The sequence below is a fragment of the Centruroides vittatus genome, unplaced genomic scaffold (genome assembly GCF_030686945.1).
Source record: "Centruroides vittatus isolate TY-2023 unplaced genomic scaffold, ASM3068694v2 contig_150, whole genome shotgun sequence".
In the NCBI taxonomy this organism is placed as follows: Eukaryota; Metazoa; Arthropoda; class Arachnida; order Scorpiones; family Buthidae; genus Centruroides; species Centruroides vittatus.
The window spans coordinates 3,546,618-3,565,216 of NW_027120928.1; the positions used below are offsets into that span (position 1 = coordinate 3,546,618).

The window sequence follows — 18,599 nt, forward strand, 5'->3', positions numbered from 1 at the left end:
ATACTGAACTGTGGATTTGCTGCAGATATTTCAATGAGAGGTTCTTTACATCTCCCATACAGTCTTTATCTGACCTTTCTGACTGACTTTCATGTGCGAAATCTGGAATTCTCCTAAAAGAAATTTTTAATTAATTTCTTTTCCATTATATAATGGGTTATCAGAAAAATCTTTTGCTGGGAAAACTTAAAACCCTCTTTGAATAACTATCAACACTATTGTTCCCATGCAGTATGCAGCTTGACTTGCATGATAATTTATAGTTAACATCCAAATTTCGTCATTTGTTTTGAGTCCTAAGAACACCTATAACCTTTATCGCCTATAACAATCGATCACATGACTGATTTTCCCATCAAAAAGCTATAAAAGATGTTTCCTTCCCCCCTGGGGGAGTCTCTCATCGACAGTAGATGTGTCGCATAACCTGGGATTAATCTTTTAATTTGGTGCTCAGATCCTATCATCTACATCTCGATAAATTACTTTATTCTCTCGGATATCCAAATTCCTAAAGAGGTATGGAACCTTCTCCTGTGAACTCTCTCTTGGCCCCATCGTGCATTAGTAAATGAGTATTATTAAATAGGAATTTGTAAATTCACTCGATGTTAGATTATTGTAACGTCTTTTTCGTTAACCAATAAATTGTTATTTTGTTGTTAATTGGTGTCCTCCTTTACTCGGATATCACCTGTGCCGAATCGACAAACCCCTCTCTCTCCTTCCACTTGACTAGACAAAACAATCCCATTCCCTCGGGACTATTAACGTAAACACGCCATATTGACAAGTGAGCAGGTCAATGACCTGTTGCCGACAAGGGAGATACGACTTCCTCTTACCTTCCCGGCAGTTCACACATGTTTTCTGAAATTTTTAAGAACACTCCCATAGCTGTCATTTTCTACTGATGAAGAATAGTGAAAGTTGACATCACTGGGTAGCAGCAGCAACAAAAAAAGAGGAGAATTTTTTGATAACAGGATGAATAAGCATGTTACACATTATACATGACTGAATAAACTGGGTGAATTTGTTGAGAAGTAGCATAATGCTTGCACAAAAATTCTGTACGTTTTCATTTCTATAATAAAAGTATTTGTGTTAATTAATGGTTTTGTGAAGTTACTTTTTCATCACCTCATGTATATGTATCAGCAAATAAAGTTAATTCACATTTTGATCTGAAAATCAAAGTTAAAATCTCAATATTTAATTAATAAAACTTTAAGAACAAAATTTCTTCATACCAAAATGTAAACTTCATTCATTTTATTATATATATACAGCATATAATTTAAATATTTTTGATTCTGAGATTTTTGAACTAATTTTTATTTACAAATTGAACATTTCAGAAAATAAACATTTTAAATTATAAAAAATTTAATTGTAAAGAATTTTAACTAGGAGCTTATTAAAATATATAGTACCTCCATAATTAAATGATACATGCTGACAGGATCTTCTCTGTGAAAGGTCATAGCACATGGTAAACTATTCATTTGTTGACTTAATTCTATTAACCTTGGTTTATCTGGTATGGAAGGGGTGTCAAATACAGGTTGCTGCATACACAGTTGAGGATATAATGGTTCTATAGCAATACTGAAAATAAATCATTGCTGTAATATAGCTATGTTATAAAATTAAGTTTTTCTTGAATATACAGGGGCCTCCAAAAAAATTCTACCATTGTAAATTACTGTAATTATTGTAATTATGTAATAATTTATGTTAATTATTAACTGAGAAGTATGCAACGTACATCAATCAATATAGGAAATGTCTGAATTTCACCTACTGTCTGCAAACAAATTTTTTTTGTCTGCTGCCTCTAGGAAGCTAATAAACAAAAATGGTGACTCTAACAGAGAAACCATTTTGTGTTCTAAAGTATATGGCTTCTTAATGGCAGTAGACAAAAAGACATGAATGCAGATGGTACATGAAACTTGAACAATTACTCTATCAATTAATGTACAAAATATACTTCTCAGGTAATAATTAAACATAATTACAGTAATTAAAATGGTAGTATCCTTTATGGAAGACCCTGTAAAGTAGCAAAATGAATATGGGTGGTTTTATTGCATCATAAATACATAATAAAATACACATAGAGTTGATTTTGAAGAAAAATAAAACAAAAAACGACAGCAACAGTCATCATAGATAAATGCATCTAAAAGTTATTGTCATTATTTCAAGAAACTGTGTGTGATAAGTTGACAGACAAATAAAAGAAAAATCTAACAGAATATAGAAACAATAAAATCTTAAGAGATTAAAAATAGAATCTGTCACAAGACAGCAATAAATAAATATAATCAGTTCTCAATAAGGTGAAATTGTTTTTCCAAACAAAAACCATTACCTTATCAAAGAATAACAAAAATAACGAGTTACCAATGATTGCCTTAAAGGTCTTTACTTTATATTAATCATTTAATTAGCCAAATTATAGCCCGATCTTTAAGGCGATTGTTGGTAATTCATTATATACTCATCGGGCTTATTGATGTTTATTACATATAAATAACAAAAATGTTTTTATTTATTTAAAATACAGTAGAGCATCAATTATCCGACCCCCAATTAACCGACTTATCAGTTAACCGACCGCTTTCTAGTCGGCAAATTCAAATTCCACTAGTGATGTGGCGCTACAATATTTGGTTATGTCTTGGCCACTTTAATATTATTTTTGTTAAATTTTTGCATGTTTTAGCTGGCAGCACTGGCTCGACCATGAAAGGGAGGCTAGTATTTAAACCAGGCCTAATACACTACACTAATAATGTATTTTTTCATACTATTCGGTTATCCGACTTTTCAGTTATCCGACCAACCCCAGTCCCCAATTAAGTCAGATAATCGATGCTCTACTGTAATCAGAAATTACAGATTGACACTTTCCAACAAGTTGTAACTGATTAACTTTTAGTTCAATTTCATCCAATTTATCAAACATGATTTAGGAAATGCCAGTTTTATTATACATTTAATAATGTAGACGCATAGCATATTTAATTCCATTTGAGCCATTTGAGTAACTAATAGAATACATTCTAATTCAGCAGCAGGTTCATCTTCACTATTAGAAGTATCACAGTTGCCATATTTTGCAACAAGATCTTCAGTTGTAAATTCTTTAGAGAAAAGTAAACCACTATTAACATTAATGTAGTCATCTAAGCAATTTCAAAAATTTCCAATTGCTTCTCAGATTAGATGGTCCAGTTTTCTTTTAATATACTTAAAATTTCATCATTCAACGAATGATCATGTATATTAGCAAAAAGCCTTATTTTTAAATCAGTTAACAATAGTTTCATGCTTAATTAAGAGAGTACCATCTAAAAATTAGAAGTTCACCTTATCAATTAATGTTTTCATCTAATCAAGAACTGACTATATTTTAATAACTAGCATGATAAATATGTTTCAGTCATTTTTTAATATCTAATTAGCTTCCATAAATCTAACATATCTTTAGGTGAACTTGTAACATATTATGAATCTTCCCTAGTTTATAACTGAAAAATTTTTAAAATAATTATTTACTTTGTATCAGTGTTTTTTTCAACCTTTTTCTAATCACCGACTGGTAAAGTTATAGATAATTTTACGTGGACTGGTAATTATATGCGACTCTAAATTATGCTTATTTATTACACTTACCGTATATGTCCGCGGATAAGACGAGAGTCGAATCATAAAAAAAGGCCCCAAAATCCGGGGTCATCTTATAGGACAGATACAAAAAAATTAGATTGAAATTTATATAAATTAAAACCATTATAAAAAAACGAACAAACCATAATTATTTACTAGTAGAGAGTAGGGTATGTCCACAAAATAGAATAACCCATATAGTTTAGCATATATCGTCTTATAGGACAAATATATGCTAAACTATGAAACTTTGCCGAAAATTTATACTTCGTCTTATCTGAAGGTCGTCTTATCCGTGGAAATATATGGTATATAAGCTTGTCTAGAGTTACTGTACATAACAAAGTACTTACAGTAACTTTAGATTATTATTTAAATGTCACTTGTAATCCACTGCACAGGTATCAGAATGGTCAAATATTTTTTTGTGGTCCAGCATTGGTCCATGAACTGGCAGTTGAAAAACACTGCTTTATATCATAGTCATGTAACAATAATGCAATTAAACAACGAAACAAGATAATGTCTGTTCTTTAAATAAACTACAAAAAATCTTAAATTCTCTATTATCTAATAAAGATTTCTCATATATTAATCTAGAACTAGATTATTGCAAAATACACTAAAGAACTAGCCTATTCCAGTAACTGTTTTAATTTTATCTAATGCTTTCAAGTTTTCTATGTAGTCATCCTCAGGATCAAACACTTTTGAATAGAATTCTTTACAGTTTAAACATAATGCTCCAAACAAGAATTATCTAAAATACATAAACTGAAAAATAAATAATCGAAAATATTATAAAATTGAGGATACAAGTAAAAATGTAAAACAACGATGAAACTATACAAAATAAAATAAACAAATAAATACATAAAATGAAATACTTGTTTTAGTCTTTGGCATCATTGTCCACTGTGTTTAGGAGATATTTTCAAGCTTCTGGTAAGCAAGTGGTATCCTTATGATTTATGCACAAATTCTTAATACTGTGCTTTTTTTTAGAGTTTTACCTGCTTGCTGGTTTTCTTTACTTTTTAAAAGTTTGGTTATATAAGCACTAGGGATTGCAATTGCTGGATCCCTCATCCAGCAATCCAGCTGAATCCAGCGCATTCTTCGGCCTGCTGGATCCAGCACCTAGTGCTGGATCCAGCACTGCGGATCCGCAAATACTCAATTAACTTTCTAAATAATTGCGCAAAAGTCTACGTCATCGCGTTACCGCTTTGCTAACTACTAGAATGCTACTAATTACTTACTCACTACTTTACTAACACTAATAATTAAATTACTTATAAATAAACTATATCTTAATTAATCCAGCAAAATTTAATAAAATAATAACGTATTCAATCGCTTTTAACGATCTTCCTCAGTTACAAAAAAATACAACATTAACTATAGAACATAAAATGTGTTCGGAATAAATATAAAAATAATAGTGCTTAATTACATCCCATTTTTTTTAAAACAAGATACATAGATGTACTGCCAGGTGTGATAATTTTTGTATTGTATACCGACGTAATCCCACTGTTTTCAAACTTTTAAGAAACGATAAAAAGAAAGAGGATTGGAATTCAACAACGGGCATATATTCGGTTCCTTTACACAACCAACGTTTCAATTCCAAGCTTGTTTATGTAGGTGCAACGATGCGCAGTTTAAAACAAAGGCTCAAGAGCACAAATATACAATCAGTAAGAACCTTGACAACACTGCGCTGGCATCATACGCAAGACAGAAGGATGTTAACATCCAATGGGATCAAGCGGCAATTATAAAAACGACGACGAATAGGCAAACGGTCAAACATCTTGAGAGATTGGAAATCTGCAAGGCGCACATGACAACTGGTTGTATAAACCATAGAGAGGCAGACTCATTGTCTACCATGTGGAGATCCCTTTTACATTAATTAATGTTATTAACGGACAATGCTGGTTTCGTTGGATCTTATATACAGGGTGTTTTTTTTAAAACTGACGGTACTCAGAGACATCTGTAGAGCAATCTAACAGCCGGACTGTCGCCAAATTTGGGATAGTGACTAAGGACAACATGGGAAAGAGATTCCGCGAAGAAAAAAGTAGTACCCAAATTTGCCGGTAGGGGTGGATTGCTCTACAGATGTTTCTGAGTACTGTCAGTTTAAAAAAAAAACCCTGTATATATTTTTTCCGCTATTTATTTTGTTTATTTATCTATATTTTGTCCGTTTGGGCGTTTTCCATTAATTTTTATATTTATTCCAAACACATTTTACATTCTATATTTAATGTTCTATTTTTTTGTAACCAAGGAAGATCGTTAAAAACGATTGAAAACATTATTATTTTATTAAATTTTGCTGGATTGATAAAGGTGTAGTTTATTTAACTTATTCTACTTCCAGTACATCGTTTTATATACTTATAAATAACTACAGACTAATATATAGATCCTATATATGAAAACTGGTAAGCAGTGGCGTAGCGTGGGTGTCAGCCGCCCGGAGCGGAGGAAAATTTTGCCGCTCCCTTATTTAGGTATTTTTACAAGATATTATTATTTATTGTGAAATTTTGCCACCCCCTAAAAGTGTCGCCCGGGGCGGGCCGCCCCTGTCTCCCCCACTACGCTACGCCACTGCTGGTAAGACTGATAGCCACTTAGCCACTGATTATCCGTCCTTACATTATTATAATATATTAATATAAATTAATCAGTAGAATTACCTTTGCTATTATTTAACTTAAAGATTACATTATAATTATAATCTAACTAAATATTTCAAGTGTTAAACCGAACCAAAGTTAAGTTTACTACCTAAATGGTGTAAGAAGTTTTACTGATTTATAGTGACCAGTCTAAATAATAAAAGTTTCTTAAGTATTTTTTAAAAATGTTTTATTTCATTTAAAAAAAAAATATAAATTGCAGGATAGATAGATAGACAGATAACACTTTATTGCATCAAAAATACATCCACGCTGGATCCAGCTGGGATGATTTCAATCCAGCAAAAATCCAGCTGGATTCAAATCATTGCTGGATTGCAATCCCTAATAAGCACAGTACAGTAATACCTCGACTTACGTGATTTTCAAATCTCGTCGATTTGTCTTTTGTTTGAGTGCCATGCAAGTCTTGATTACTCACTCCCCCACACTATTGTTCTGCTTACATGTTTGAACGTGTCGTACGGAATCGACGCATAGCTACAATTTATTTTGTGTTATTTATTTCTGTGTTTGTTATATCTACGGAGACTTGAGAGACTCTACTATGTCATCCAAACGAAGTAGAACTGATTCTTCTGCATCAAACAAGAAAAGAAAAACTTTATCTTTGGAATGTAAAGTTACATTATTAAAGACTTCGATACAAAAATGAAAATTTGTGAATTAGCAAAGAAGTTTGATCTACCGAAATCGACGGTCAGAACAATTATAAAAGATAAAGAAAAAATTCTCGAAGCTGTGAAAACTTAACAGAAGGCCTCGGTTCAATTGAAAAGGGGTTACAAATTTTAGAAAATATAGACTCCAACGAAGGGCGCATTTCTTCTACAAAACGAGAAATAAAAAGATTATTAGCATGCTACGAGGAAATTTTGCGGAAGAAAAAAAATCTTTGAGCCGTCAGACGAATTTGTTAGATTTTATGAAGCCTTCTACATCAAAATAACTTTGGTTTACAGTTTTAATAATATAATTTGTTATACATATATATTATCTAAGATTCTATTAAACATTTTTTTCTAAATTATTGTTTTCTTTAGTCTCCGGCCCCAATTAAAAATAATTTGTATGTATTTATATGCAAAATTATACCTCGACTTACGCGGTTATCGCTTGGTCCCACCTATCGCGTAAGTTCGGGATATTACTGTATTAAGAATTCATGCATAAACCATAACAATGCTGCTTGCTTATCAGAAGCTTTAAACACAGTGGACAATGATAACAAAGACTAAAACAAGTATTTTGTTTTATGTATTTATTTATTTATTTGTTTATTTTATTCTGTATAGTTTTGTCACTGTTGTACATTTTTACTTGTATCCTCAATTTTATAATATTTTCGATTTATTTATTTTTCAATTTATATATTTGTCAATTTATGTATTTTAAATAATACTTGTTTGGAACATTATGTTTAAACTTTAAAGAATTCTATTCAAAAGTATTCAATCCTGAGGATGGCTATATAGATAGCCAAAAGCATTAGATAAAATAAAAACAGTTGCTGGAATAGGCTAGTTCTTTAATGTAATAAAGATTTCTGAAACAAATATAACTGAAATTAAAATATGCTGTAACAATTTTAAATCTTTTTTATCGTAAAAATAATACATTATTTAAAAAAAAAAAGGTGTACTATAGATTACCACCTATAGAATTTCGGGACTTTGAGTATATATTTGAACTCAGAGGATTGAGACGAGTTCAACGGTACCCTACTTTTGGGCTGGAGGCAAAAATAAGAAAGTATCATACTTATCATACTTTTTTTGGCGATCACGCGATGATCGAGAGTTGCGTTGCTCTCTCCGCTAAGCCTATCGCGTGTTTACAAGCAGTTTGGCAAGTCGGCCATATATACCTTCAACAGAGACAGATGTTGATTCACGAGCACACTGATTGTCTACAGTACAAGTTAAGTCCTTTTTGAGTCCTTTTTGCACACCCTTGCTTTGCTTGTCGACCTCGGGGGCTATGGCTCTTCAGTCTCGCTATCGCTCATGGTCGGCTAGTACTATGAGCCGACCGCGCTATCGTGATCGGGAGTCACAATGCTTGAACAAAAGGAAAAAAAAGGAACTGGCATTTGACTGTTTGTGCTCCCGATGGACTCCCCTGGGAGGGGAGCCACCGACAGGCCGCCGATTGTTTAACGTCACTAGTTATCGATTCACGGTAATTCTTGAACAAAAGAAAAAAAAAAAGGAAGTGATATTCGACTGTTCGTGCAACTTCTTGCCTTTCAGAGTGCTTTTTTTAAAATTTGTTTGCAGAATTTACTGTGAGATGGCAGCACTAGCAACTATGATGCTGTCTGCATGAAAGCATTAAAAAAGTATGAAAGCTTAAAAACTACGATAACTTTCTTATTTTTCGTCTCCAAAAGTAAGGTATCATTGAACTCGACTCGGTCCCCTCAGTTCAGATATATACTCAAAGTCCCGAAATTCCATAGATGGTAATCTATAGTATCCCCAAAAAAATAGGAAAAGAAAAATCAATACATGTTAAAGGAACTTAGAGCTTATCAACATATAAGTTAATCTTAGCGTGTTCTAAAAAGCACTGATATGTGGACAGACAAATAATGGAATACATATTTTATTATTGGAAAAAAATTGTCTAAAAAAAGCTAAAACTTAAGAATAATTGTTTAATCAAAATTAAAATGGTATATTTATTTTTAATTTATTGATAAATTAATATATACATAATTGATATAACTAGGGATATTTTTATTATTATATATATTATTAGTTTTTATTTTTAAAACTAATAGATATAAAGAAATACATAATTTTCTGCTATTTTAGAGTTCTACAGTTAAAAAATACACTTAATTATATTCAGTTTAATAAAGTCTACATTATAGAGCTCTTTAAATATATTAACACAACTTTTGAATTTTTAAAATATTGAAAACATTAAAATATTAAAAATATTAATAATAAATGAAATTAATGATGATCACTAATTTGTAATTTAAAATACTGTATTTTTAAAAGTATTTAATTAAAATGAAAACAAATTTTTACCTTGCATCAGCTTGAAGAAAAACTGCTATATTACTACAATTAGCTGAGCTACCCATACAACACACAACTTCACCATTTTCTTGCATGATACAAATCATTTCTTTGGTTGTTTTGGGAGTGCAATCAGTAAAAAGTGATACCAAAAGTGGAACATTATCTACATTTTTTATATGTGGTCTAATATTTTCAATGCCTTTTGGAAGTTTAGCCTATCAAAATAATAACAAAGTTTTATATAAATATTTTTAAATTAAAAAATTACACCATTTGTAAAAAAATTTCAACTTTACTTTCATTACATAATCATCTGTACATAAAGTAAATTTTGAATTTATTTAATTTTAGAATAGTAATAAACATGAAACTATCGTAATTAAACAGGAATTTATTTTTCTAATGAAGACGTCAGTTGCTTCACTGCCTAGGGAAATCTTTTTCCCCATTTTTATATCTTAAGGTTTTTCTCCCTATTCTGCAGTGTGGAAGGAAATGGTATAAGTTATTAGCTTCTTGCAATAAAAATATTGTATTTATTGTAGAGTAGCATAAAAACTATTACTTGGATATCCATAAAAAAGGTGGTTTATTTAAACTATTTGCATTTAATAAATAATTTATCTATATTAACTTGAATTTGGGTTAGTCTTTAATATGTACTGATAATATAGATAATACAAAAACATTTTTCTACATTTATTGGTTGTTTTGTTTTATAAGATTCAAAAATTTTATAACAATTTTAAAAAATATAAATTTAAATCAATTCACAAATATAATTTATTTATGTAGACAAACTAGGACATTAGTCTGTACAAATTTAACAATTATAAAATCTCTTTTTATTAATATACTGCATATTACATTTCACATTCATGTGTCAGTTTTCTATGAATGTAACAATTTTGGAATTTTGTTATGTACCCCCATTATCTTGGTGCTCTAGGCATGTTACCCTCTGCTCCATCATCTTCATGACTGCTTGTACCTGCCAGGCACAGGAGAGGTAATCCTTGCACTTGCTGACATGGAGAGGTGATCCAAGAACAAAGCAATCATCATCAATTGCTTTGTTCTTGTATTTTGTTTGTTTTTCACACCTATTTTCTGTTAGGTGCATGCATGCAATGCTGTTTTTATTTTTTCCCCTAAATTCTGTTAGGCATTCTCAATCATAAGTAAAAAATATAAAATATAAAAAACATGGCCGACGGTAATACATTTAATTGTATAAATAAATATATAAAACAACGCTTAATAAGAATTACTCTGTTTCCGTTTATTCGTCCGTCGTTCGCTCCAGATGACAGTCCAATTTCACAATCACGGAGGCACAATTTCACAATAATTCTCAATCATGTCCGGGAACACAGACGTTGTCACTTTGACTTCACTGAATATCAAAAACAAAGTCATGGACCCCTATATTTTACATTTAAATGGACCCTCATTACATTTTTGGATTCCTTATCGCAATTAATAAAAAATGGCAAAATTTCATCAAAATCAGCCCATCAAATTTAGAGAATGAACTCAATTCTATACTGGTGGACAAAATTTAAGGACGGATGCTATTTTCGACAATTACAGTTAGAAACTGAACTGCAGCAGACTGTTGAAATATGCATGAAATTGTGATGCACTCTGTTATGTAAAACTTATCCAAATGTTTGAGTTCTGCATGTGTCAGTCACATAATAGCACAGATAAGAAATTTCAGGCAATCTGGTGTGCAGTCAGTTCTTGTTGGATGTGAAATTTGAATGGGAAGGAGTGAAGTTACAATAGTGAAATTCTGGACATGTCTTCCAGGCACCATTTAGATAATTTTACTTGTGGAAGAATAATCAGGAAGCTAGAAAAAGGGCTGCAAATAATACATGTTGTCCTAGAAGTTAACATCACGTACAGTATCATTTCTAGACTTTGAGCAGCATTTCAAACGAGTGGAATGTGCAGCAGGCACAAGGGGGAGATCGTCCTAGCAGTGCAACGCTCCAAGAAGATAAATATATTGTTCTTTCAGCGAAAAGGAACTGACGCAGCACAACTGGTGAACTGGCAAGTCATTTACAGGCAGCCACAAGAACTAAGATATCCATAAAACTGTTGCAAGACATTTGCAAAAGAAAGGACTATAGGTCTGATGACCTGTTGTGTGTGTCCCACTTTCGAAAGTTCACCAAAGCACCCATTTGCAATGGTACCATCTGCACTGCAATTGGACTAATGATGACTGAGCTACCATGCTCTTCTCAGATGAGAGTAGATTCAGTTTATCATCTGATTCTAGATGGCAACTGATATGGTGTGAAGTTGGCAGTGATTATCATCCTGAAAATATTCAGTAAAGGGATCGATATCTGACTTGCAGTATCATGGTCAATGACTGTATGGACCAATATGTGCTTGACCAAGGGACCAAGACTGGCCAACGGTACATTGATGAAGTTCTGCTCCCACATGTTTGATTTTCTGAGGTGCTGTCGGGGAAAAGTTTCATTTTATGGATGATAACGCACCTTGTCATCACAGACAGGCTGTAGAGGAGGGTCTTGACAGCAAGATATTCATTGCATAGTCTGGCCAGCCCTTTCTCCTGACCTGAATCTGATTGAAAATGTATGGGATGCCTTAGAGAGATGTATTGCTGGTCGACAATAACCATCGACAAACAAGGAAACTTTCATCCATGCAGTGAAAGAGGAGTGGGATAACTTGCCTCAACAGCTCCCGAATCATGTCGTTCTGAGTATGCCGTGTCACGTACAAAGTTGCGTCACACTTCATGGTGGCCATATCCCCAACATGATGCTCAGGATTGTTTATAGTAAGTATTGTGCATTCTTTGTACAATATACACCTTTTACAAAAACACCCTCTTCTGACATCCTGTGTACTTCCTTTGAACATAATTATTATATTAAATCATGTTGAATATGCTATCAATACTATTGTTTTCCTCTTGGTCCACAACCACACGTAGTTTTTCATTTACACGCCCATTTCTTCTTCATCCTTCAATTTTGTCCACCAGTGTATAAGACCATAGAAAATGTGCTAGTGACTTTGAGATATTGCCTGATAAAGTTGCATGATTTGTGTGATATTACTTTGCCATGCATAGTTGTGCTATGACGTTGTATCTCAAAAATAAAGTCATGGATCCCCATTTTTTATAAGATTTTTGGATTCCTCATTTCAATAAATAGAAAATGGCAAAGTTTAATCAAAATTGATTGATCAAATTTTGGGATTGAACACAATATTGTAAGCCACATAGAAGAGGCTTTGCTAATGCTCTGCCTCAATAAAAGTATTAATTGTAATACTTATAATATACAAAAACTAATGAATTATTTGTACAGGGTTAAATATCAAATGATTTTATATAAAGTATATTGGATTTTAATGTATGGCCATAGCAGTTTTGTAGTCATCAACACCAACATATATAACTTCTCTTTATGGCACATTCTGACATAATTCACTGTTGTCATAATCCTCCTACTAAACATTCACATTCACTAATTTGTATACTTGTTTATTTTTGAGGTTAGAAGTTTGGAATGTCAAGTGGAGAAAATTAGAAATTTTGACACAGAAAGGAAAAAAATGCTTTTTGCCTTTCTGTTGGCAATGATGGAGTGTTCAAACATTGGGATTCTTTGCCTCCAATCATTTCAGTTCTACTGCAGAAAGATAAGAAAAACTGCCAAAAAGTTAGGAATGTTATGAATAGTCAGAGAGAATATGTGGTCTGTATAATTTGTGGTTGTTTTTTGGTTGAAAATAAAAAATTAGCATAAAAACACTACAAACTTATGTTATAACCCAATACAATAAAAATTACATTTTTTCATACTAATTTATTTTAAAAATATATACCGTATTTACTAGCATATAAGACGAGGTTTTTATACATTCGTCACTGCTTCAAAAACCTAGGTAGTCCTATATGCACGAGAGAAGGATTCTTTGTGTTTTGAAATAATTTCTGTGAACCGTGTATACTTCACGCCATCATTATAGGTCTACAGTCCGTTTATCGTAAGTTGGCACCTACCGTAAACAAATTAAGACACACTTTCCTTTCTTTATTGGTTTAATCCTCCGTCCATTAATTAAAAACCACGTTGCATCACATTCATTGGCAGAAAATAGTTTCTAGTTATTTATAAAAACATTAATGACGAGTCACTTAGCAATGATTATAAATATAATTATTTTATATTAGGTAAATTGTTATTTTTAACAAATATTAGCCACATTCTGAATCATTAAAAATAAACTTTTTCTAGTTATGTGCATTATGATGTTTTAGTTTTGTTTTCCATTCATCATGTATTCAAGGCAAACGTGGTTGTTTGCCTTAATACATGCATTTGATAATATTTTATTTGTGATTAAACGAAATAAAATTAGAATTGTATTAAAAAATCTAATTTTCTTTATTTTGATGTCTAAAGTCATACCATATCCTATAAGCGAGATTGTCTTATACCAGAGTAAATATAGTACATTGCATGCTTTATTTTATACATTTTATATATTTTTATCATATCTTTTGTACATACCATTTTTATTTTATATATTAACATCATTTAAATGTGATTTAAATGCTAATAGCAATAAGTTTTTAAAGAAATATTCATGTTAATCATGCAAGATATTGATTGAGAATTTTTATTTGTTTTGTTAAAGTCTAAAATGAAAAACTTACTCTATTAGACATATCAAATGTTACTGGTGCACTTTGTTCAGTACTTTCTGTCACATGACTTGGAGAATGTGAAAGATTTCCTTCAGGTTCATCTTCAAGAGAATATTTATCTTCCAACTGATGAGACATATCAAGAGTCAACAGCTTTTTATTAGTCACATCACTACTAATTAATCGGGGAGAATGATCTGATATGCACTGTGGTAACATTTGATCCCTATATTTATATATTTAAAAATAATATAATTAATGCAAAACAAATAAATAAATATAATGTATAATGTAATATTTGTTTACAATAAAATTGTTTATTTCACTATTCTAACTAATTTATAGCTAATGAGAAAATTAAATTATTATTATTATTTAAATAATGACAATATTTAGGTATTTAACTCTCTAAATAAGGATAGTAAATATTTATTAAAATTACATTAAAATTAAAATTATAATTATGAGTAAAATTTTATTAAGTGTGTAATAAACTAGTCCAAGATATTTATGTGTCAACATAAAAGTTTAGTGTTGATTAAATCTTCTACTTCATTTATGAAGTAAAATTTTCAGATAAGAGCTGAGACTAAAACAACTTAACTAACTCAGATACAATTATGTCTTTATAAATTCATTTCTACTTTGTCTTAAATAATGAATTCGCTCGCTATCCAAATCAATTATAGTTACGAATTTATAAAACTGCAATAACTTAAAAAACGATTTTAAGGACTGACACAATGTTTGCAAAGATGGCACACCCTCTTGAAAGAAAGTCACAAATGCAATTCATAAAATCTTTTCCTATCAGAATAAGACATGTGAAGAAAGTGTTTTTCCTTTTTAGTTCTTATATATATATGTCTCACGTTTACAGAGCTTTTTAAAAAACTTGTAAAAAGGAAAGTCTATTAGGTCTAGCATGCTTAGCGATGATTGATTCGATGTTCCGCGCGGGGCAAAAATGAGTAGGATATTAATATGTTTCGTATAATTTGATAGTGTTCTTTTTGGGAAGACTTTAAAGTTCTGCTCGGTAAAATCCTCTAAGCACGTGAGTTCTACATTAAATAATTCTGATAACTCTATGTCTGGACAAAAGCAGCCAAGATGGGCTTTCATCAACCGCAAATTTTGAAACTATTCTGCACTAAATAATTTGTGCTGCAGTAAGAACCTAGATGAATGATGATGAATGACATTTTAACTTTATTATTAATTAAAGTGCTAAGTAACTCGGTTGGCACTAGAGGTAAACTGCTAGGTGCCATCGTCTTGCTAAATTTTAATATTAATTAATGGAATTAAACGTTAATATTTTAAGTAATTAAAACACTTAGAAAAATTCGGGGGGAAAGAAATCTGCTCTGGGGAATAGGGACTCGCGAACCCACAACTCCTGCTTAGCGCTGACCCAGCTCACATTTCCAGATCACACCTAGACCTAAGTGGCGACCCTTCGACCTGCGCAATAGTGTAAGCACTGACAGATCCAGCAACGTAACAATCATTAATAACATTCGGCCACAGATCACTTGCAACTCTTACAATATAGTAACTATCGAAGTTCTAAGATCGTTTTATATTTGTACGAACCGCGATAAATCCACTGAATAATTTTCTAATGGTCGAGACCCATACCAGCACTGGATTTTGGAGTAGAGATGAGTATTACGAGAATATAAAATTAATGTTCGTCGATCTTTTTAGAGCGCTGAGATAGTAATCGCTTACAATATTAACGTGAAAAATTTTGATAATCTTTATAAAGCAAGTTTAATGTTAAATGAGCTTTTTGAAGGTTAGCCTTTTCATATTAGAGCCATTGTGAAGTATAAATGTATTTGAAGATCTAATGGAAAACACATTTATGCTAAACTACGTAATAATAATAGTGCTCAAAATTAATTTAATAAGAATTAAAATAATTATAAGAGATTTTTAATTCTAATAAATGTGAAAAAGTTAATGTGAATAAGTAAATACCTAGAGGGTAATGGCTGGAATCGTGTATCCTAGACTATCGGAGTGGGCTTCACTTTTTGAATACACTACTAATTTCAATGCTCCATCAATATTTCACAGTGGTACAATATCTAGGATTTATTCAACTTGGTGACAAACTTACACACTCTAGCCGGAATCTGACAAAAAAGTTTCTACAATTACAATAATATTCCCGAGAGTTATATAATATTATGTGACAAATGTTCTCAAACGAGATAGATAGTGACATTGTGAAAGATTAACTTACTAATTTTCAAGCATGTGGATCTTTAACGCACACATGTAGCTTCGTTTTTGTCCTGTGTTTTCTCCTTTCGCCAATAGCAGTCTTCCCTGAAATTACATTTCATGTGTTGTGTGTTTGATTGTAACGAGGTTCATAGAAGCCAAATTTATGTGTGCACATGAAGATGCATATTTCACACACAATGTGCATATCCCATTCATATTGATACGTTTTGCTGTATATTCTACTAAAGATAGGGATTAGCAGTTCCAGAAACTTGTTGCATCAAAACATTTTTAGGTATGCTGTCCAAGTGTTTGATAACTATTGCATGTTTTTTGGCTATGCACGATGAAAACACAAACACAACGCCAATGCGTTAACTGTGGGGCTATGAGTATTGCCACACGACGATGCTAGCTTCAGTTGTTTGGTCTTCTTGTTCCCTGTTTAGTTTGATGTATTTATGGCACATCGCAACGAGCTTGTGCGAGTCCGCTCGCACGTTAGGGGGTGCCTTGCTGGGAGGAATTTCTTTCTAAGGGCAAACCTTCGGCTTCCTATCTAGACATTACAGAGGTTGGGCAGAAAGATCCACCGGGAAAACTCCACAGTGCCGCAGCCCCTACCGGAAAGTCAAGGCCCCTCGCGAAGGCCGCACACACCCACGAAGAAACTCCCAGCGTATTCAGGGTAAACGAAGAGCTTTGCGCTTGGCCACTCGTGCGCGCAAGTGCGCGTAGTCGAAGCATAACTGAGCACCTTCCAGAGGAAACCTGGGTTGGGGGGGCGGACGGGCATAGACTTGCGGCGGCGCCGAGCTACACTCCGTTATTGCGCGCGCCCCTTCATCCCCCTCCAGGAAAACACATATAGCCTCGTTGTACCTTGGAGACCAGTTGGCGCGCCCCTTCTGAGACCTGGCGCCCGTGCTGGCCCGAGGATGACACTATCCTGTGCCACTCGCCCCTCAAGCTACCGTCTACTGGGGCCACTTGGTAGGCACGGAGAGTCTAAATCACACATCATACCAATCTTTAGGCGAGGCCACACCTCTAAAGAACATCATTAGTCACTCAATTGTTAGTCGTGTTTTCCTCAAGAATTCGAAATGACTCACTGAATTGGTCAGAGCTAAGTTATTCTCTAAGATGGGTGGGTGCAGAGAAAGTTTAGCCTATATGATCTGGGAAATTCTACGGCGAGAGCTCCAGTGACTAGAATAAAAAGATTGTGTTCTTATAACAAACGCAGGAGCGATTTCCAGGAAGAATTTTGGAAAAACTGATACATTGGCAGACGAGTTCGCACGTGGCCTTGAGTCTAAATGTTTGTTATAAAAATAAGGTGTGTGGCTGGTTAGTCTCATGATGTAGTGAATGCTAAGATTCTCCAAATCAGATCATTGCGTCCAGAAGTTATCCAAGTTTCCGCCAGCCTTGGATGCATACGGATCTGGAACATTTGCAACTACACAGTTCAGGTCTTGACTGTTAGTTTATTCCTCTGCTGTATAAAAACACACACACATACAGCCTTGCCACCGGCTCAAAACCATCGCTGCTGATGGTCCAATTATATACATTAGTCTCGCACAAAAGGTTTCAACAATTGTTATTGCATAATTAGCCCCGCAGCAAATCACATTTTGCGCATTGTTTATGAGAAGCTTGCGTTATTTTTCAAAACTTCTCACCAAATCTACACACATAAAAAGGCCGCTAATTCTTTTTATGTATCCCAGTAGGAACTGCTTTAAAGATAAAAACTAATGTTTTTGACCATAAATTTGGTCTTCGTCAGGCTATTGACCAGTATAAAATTTGAAACTGGAATTCGAACAATGTGTTTAAAATTATTTTAAATTCCAAATTATTTAAAAATTGGAAACTAATTTTCGCCGTACAAGCTACTGAAGTGATAAAAATATTATTACATCCCCATGAGCTGTTCATACAGGGATATAAAAAAGGTTTTTAGTGTGTTGATTTATCCTTCCCAAAGATTGTGTGAGAAGTTGTTTCAATTTCTCAAAATCCTTTACTAAATTGGATTAGTTATAAAAAATGGAAAAAACTTGATAACTTTGATAACTTGATAACTAGATTGATAACTTTGGTCAATTATCAATCTAGGGTAGATAACATGTAAACTAAGAAATTTTCTTTCTAGGTTCAAGGAAAACCTGCAAATGGAATCTATATAGT

General features: G+C 32.7%; 1 protein-coding gene across 1 annotated transcript in view; it reads right to left on the reverse strand.

Annotated features, from left to right (window-relative positions):
- The window catches only part of LOC136968664 (endoplasmic reticulum magnesium-transporting P-type ATPase-like), a 28,190-nt gene extending 13,718 nt beyond the window's left edge, over positions 1–14,472 (reverse strand). The window contains exons 1-3 of the mRNA XM_067262665.1: positions 14,166–14,472; positions 9,446–9,654; positions 1,437–1,611 (exon numbers count right to left, since the gene is read on the reverse strand). Of these exons, the coding sequence (XP_067118766.1) occupies positions 1,437–1,611; positions 9,446–9,654; positions 14,166–14,375 (594 nt within the window). The 5' untranslated portion in view covers positions 14,376–14,472. The remainder of the gene's footprint in view (positions 1–1,436; positions 1,612–9,445; positions 9,655–14,165) is intronic.
- Positions 14,473–18,599: the final 4,127 nt, after the last annotated feature.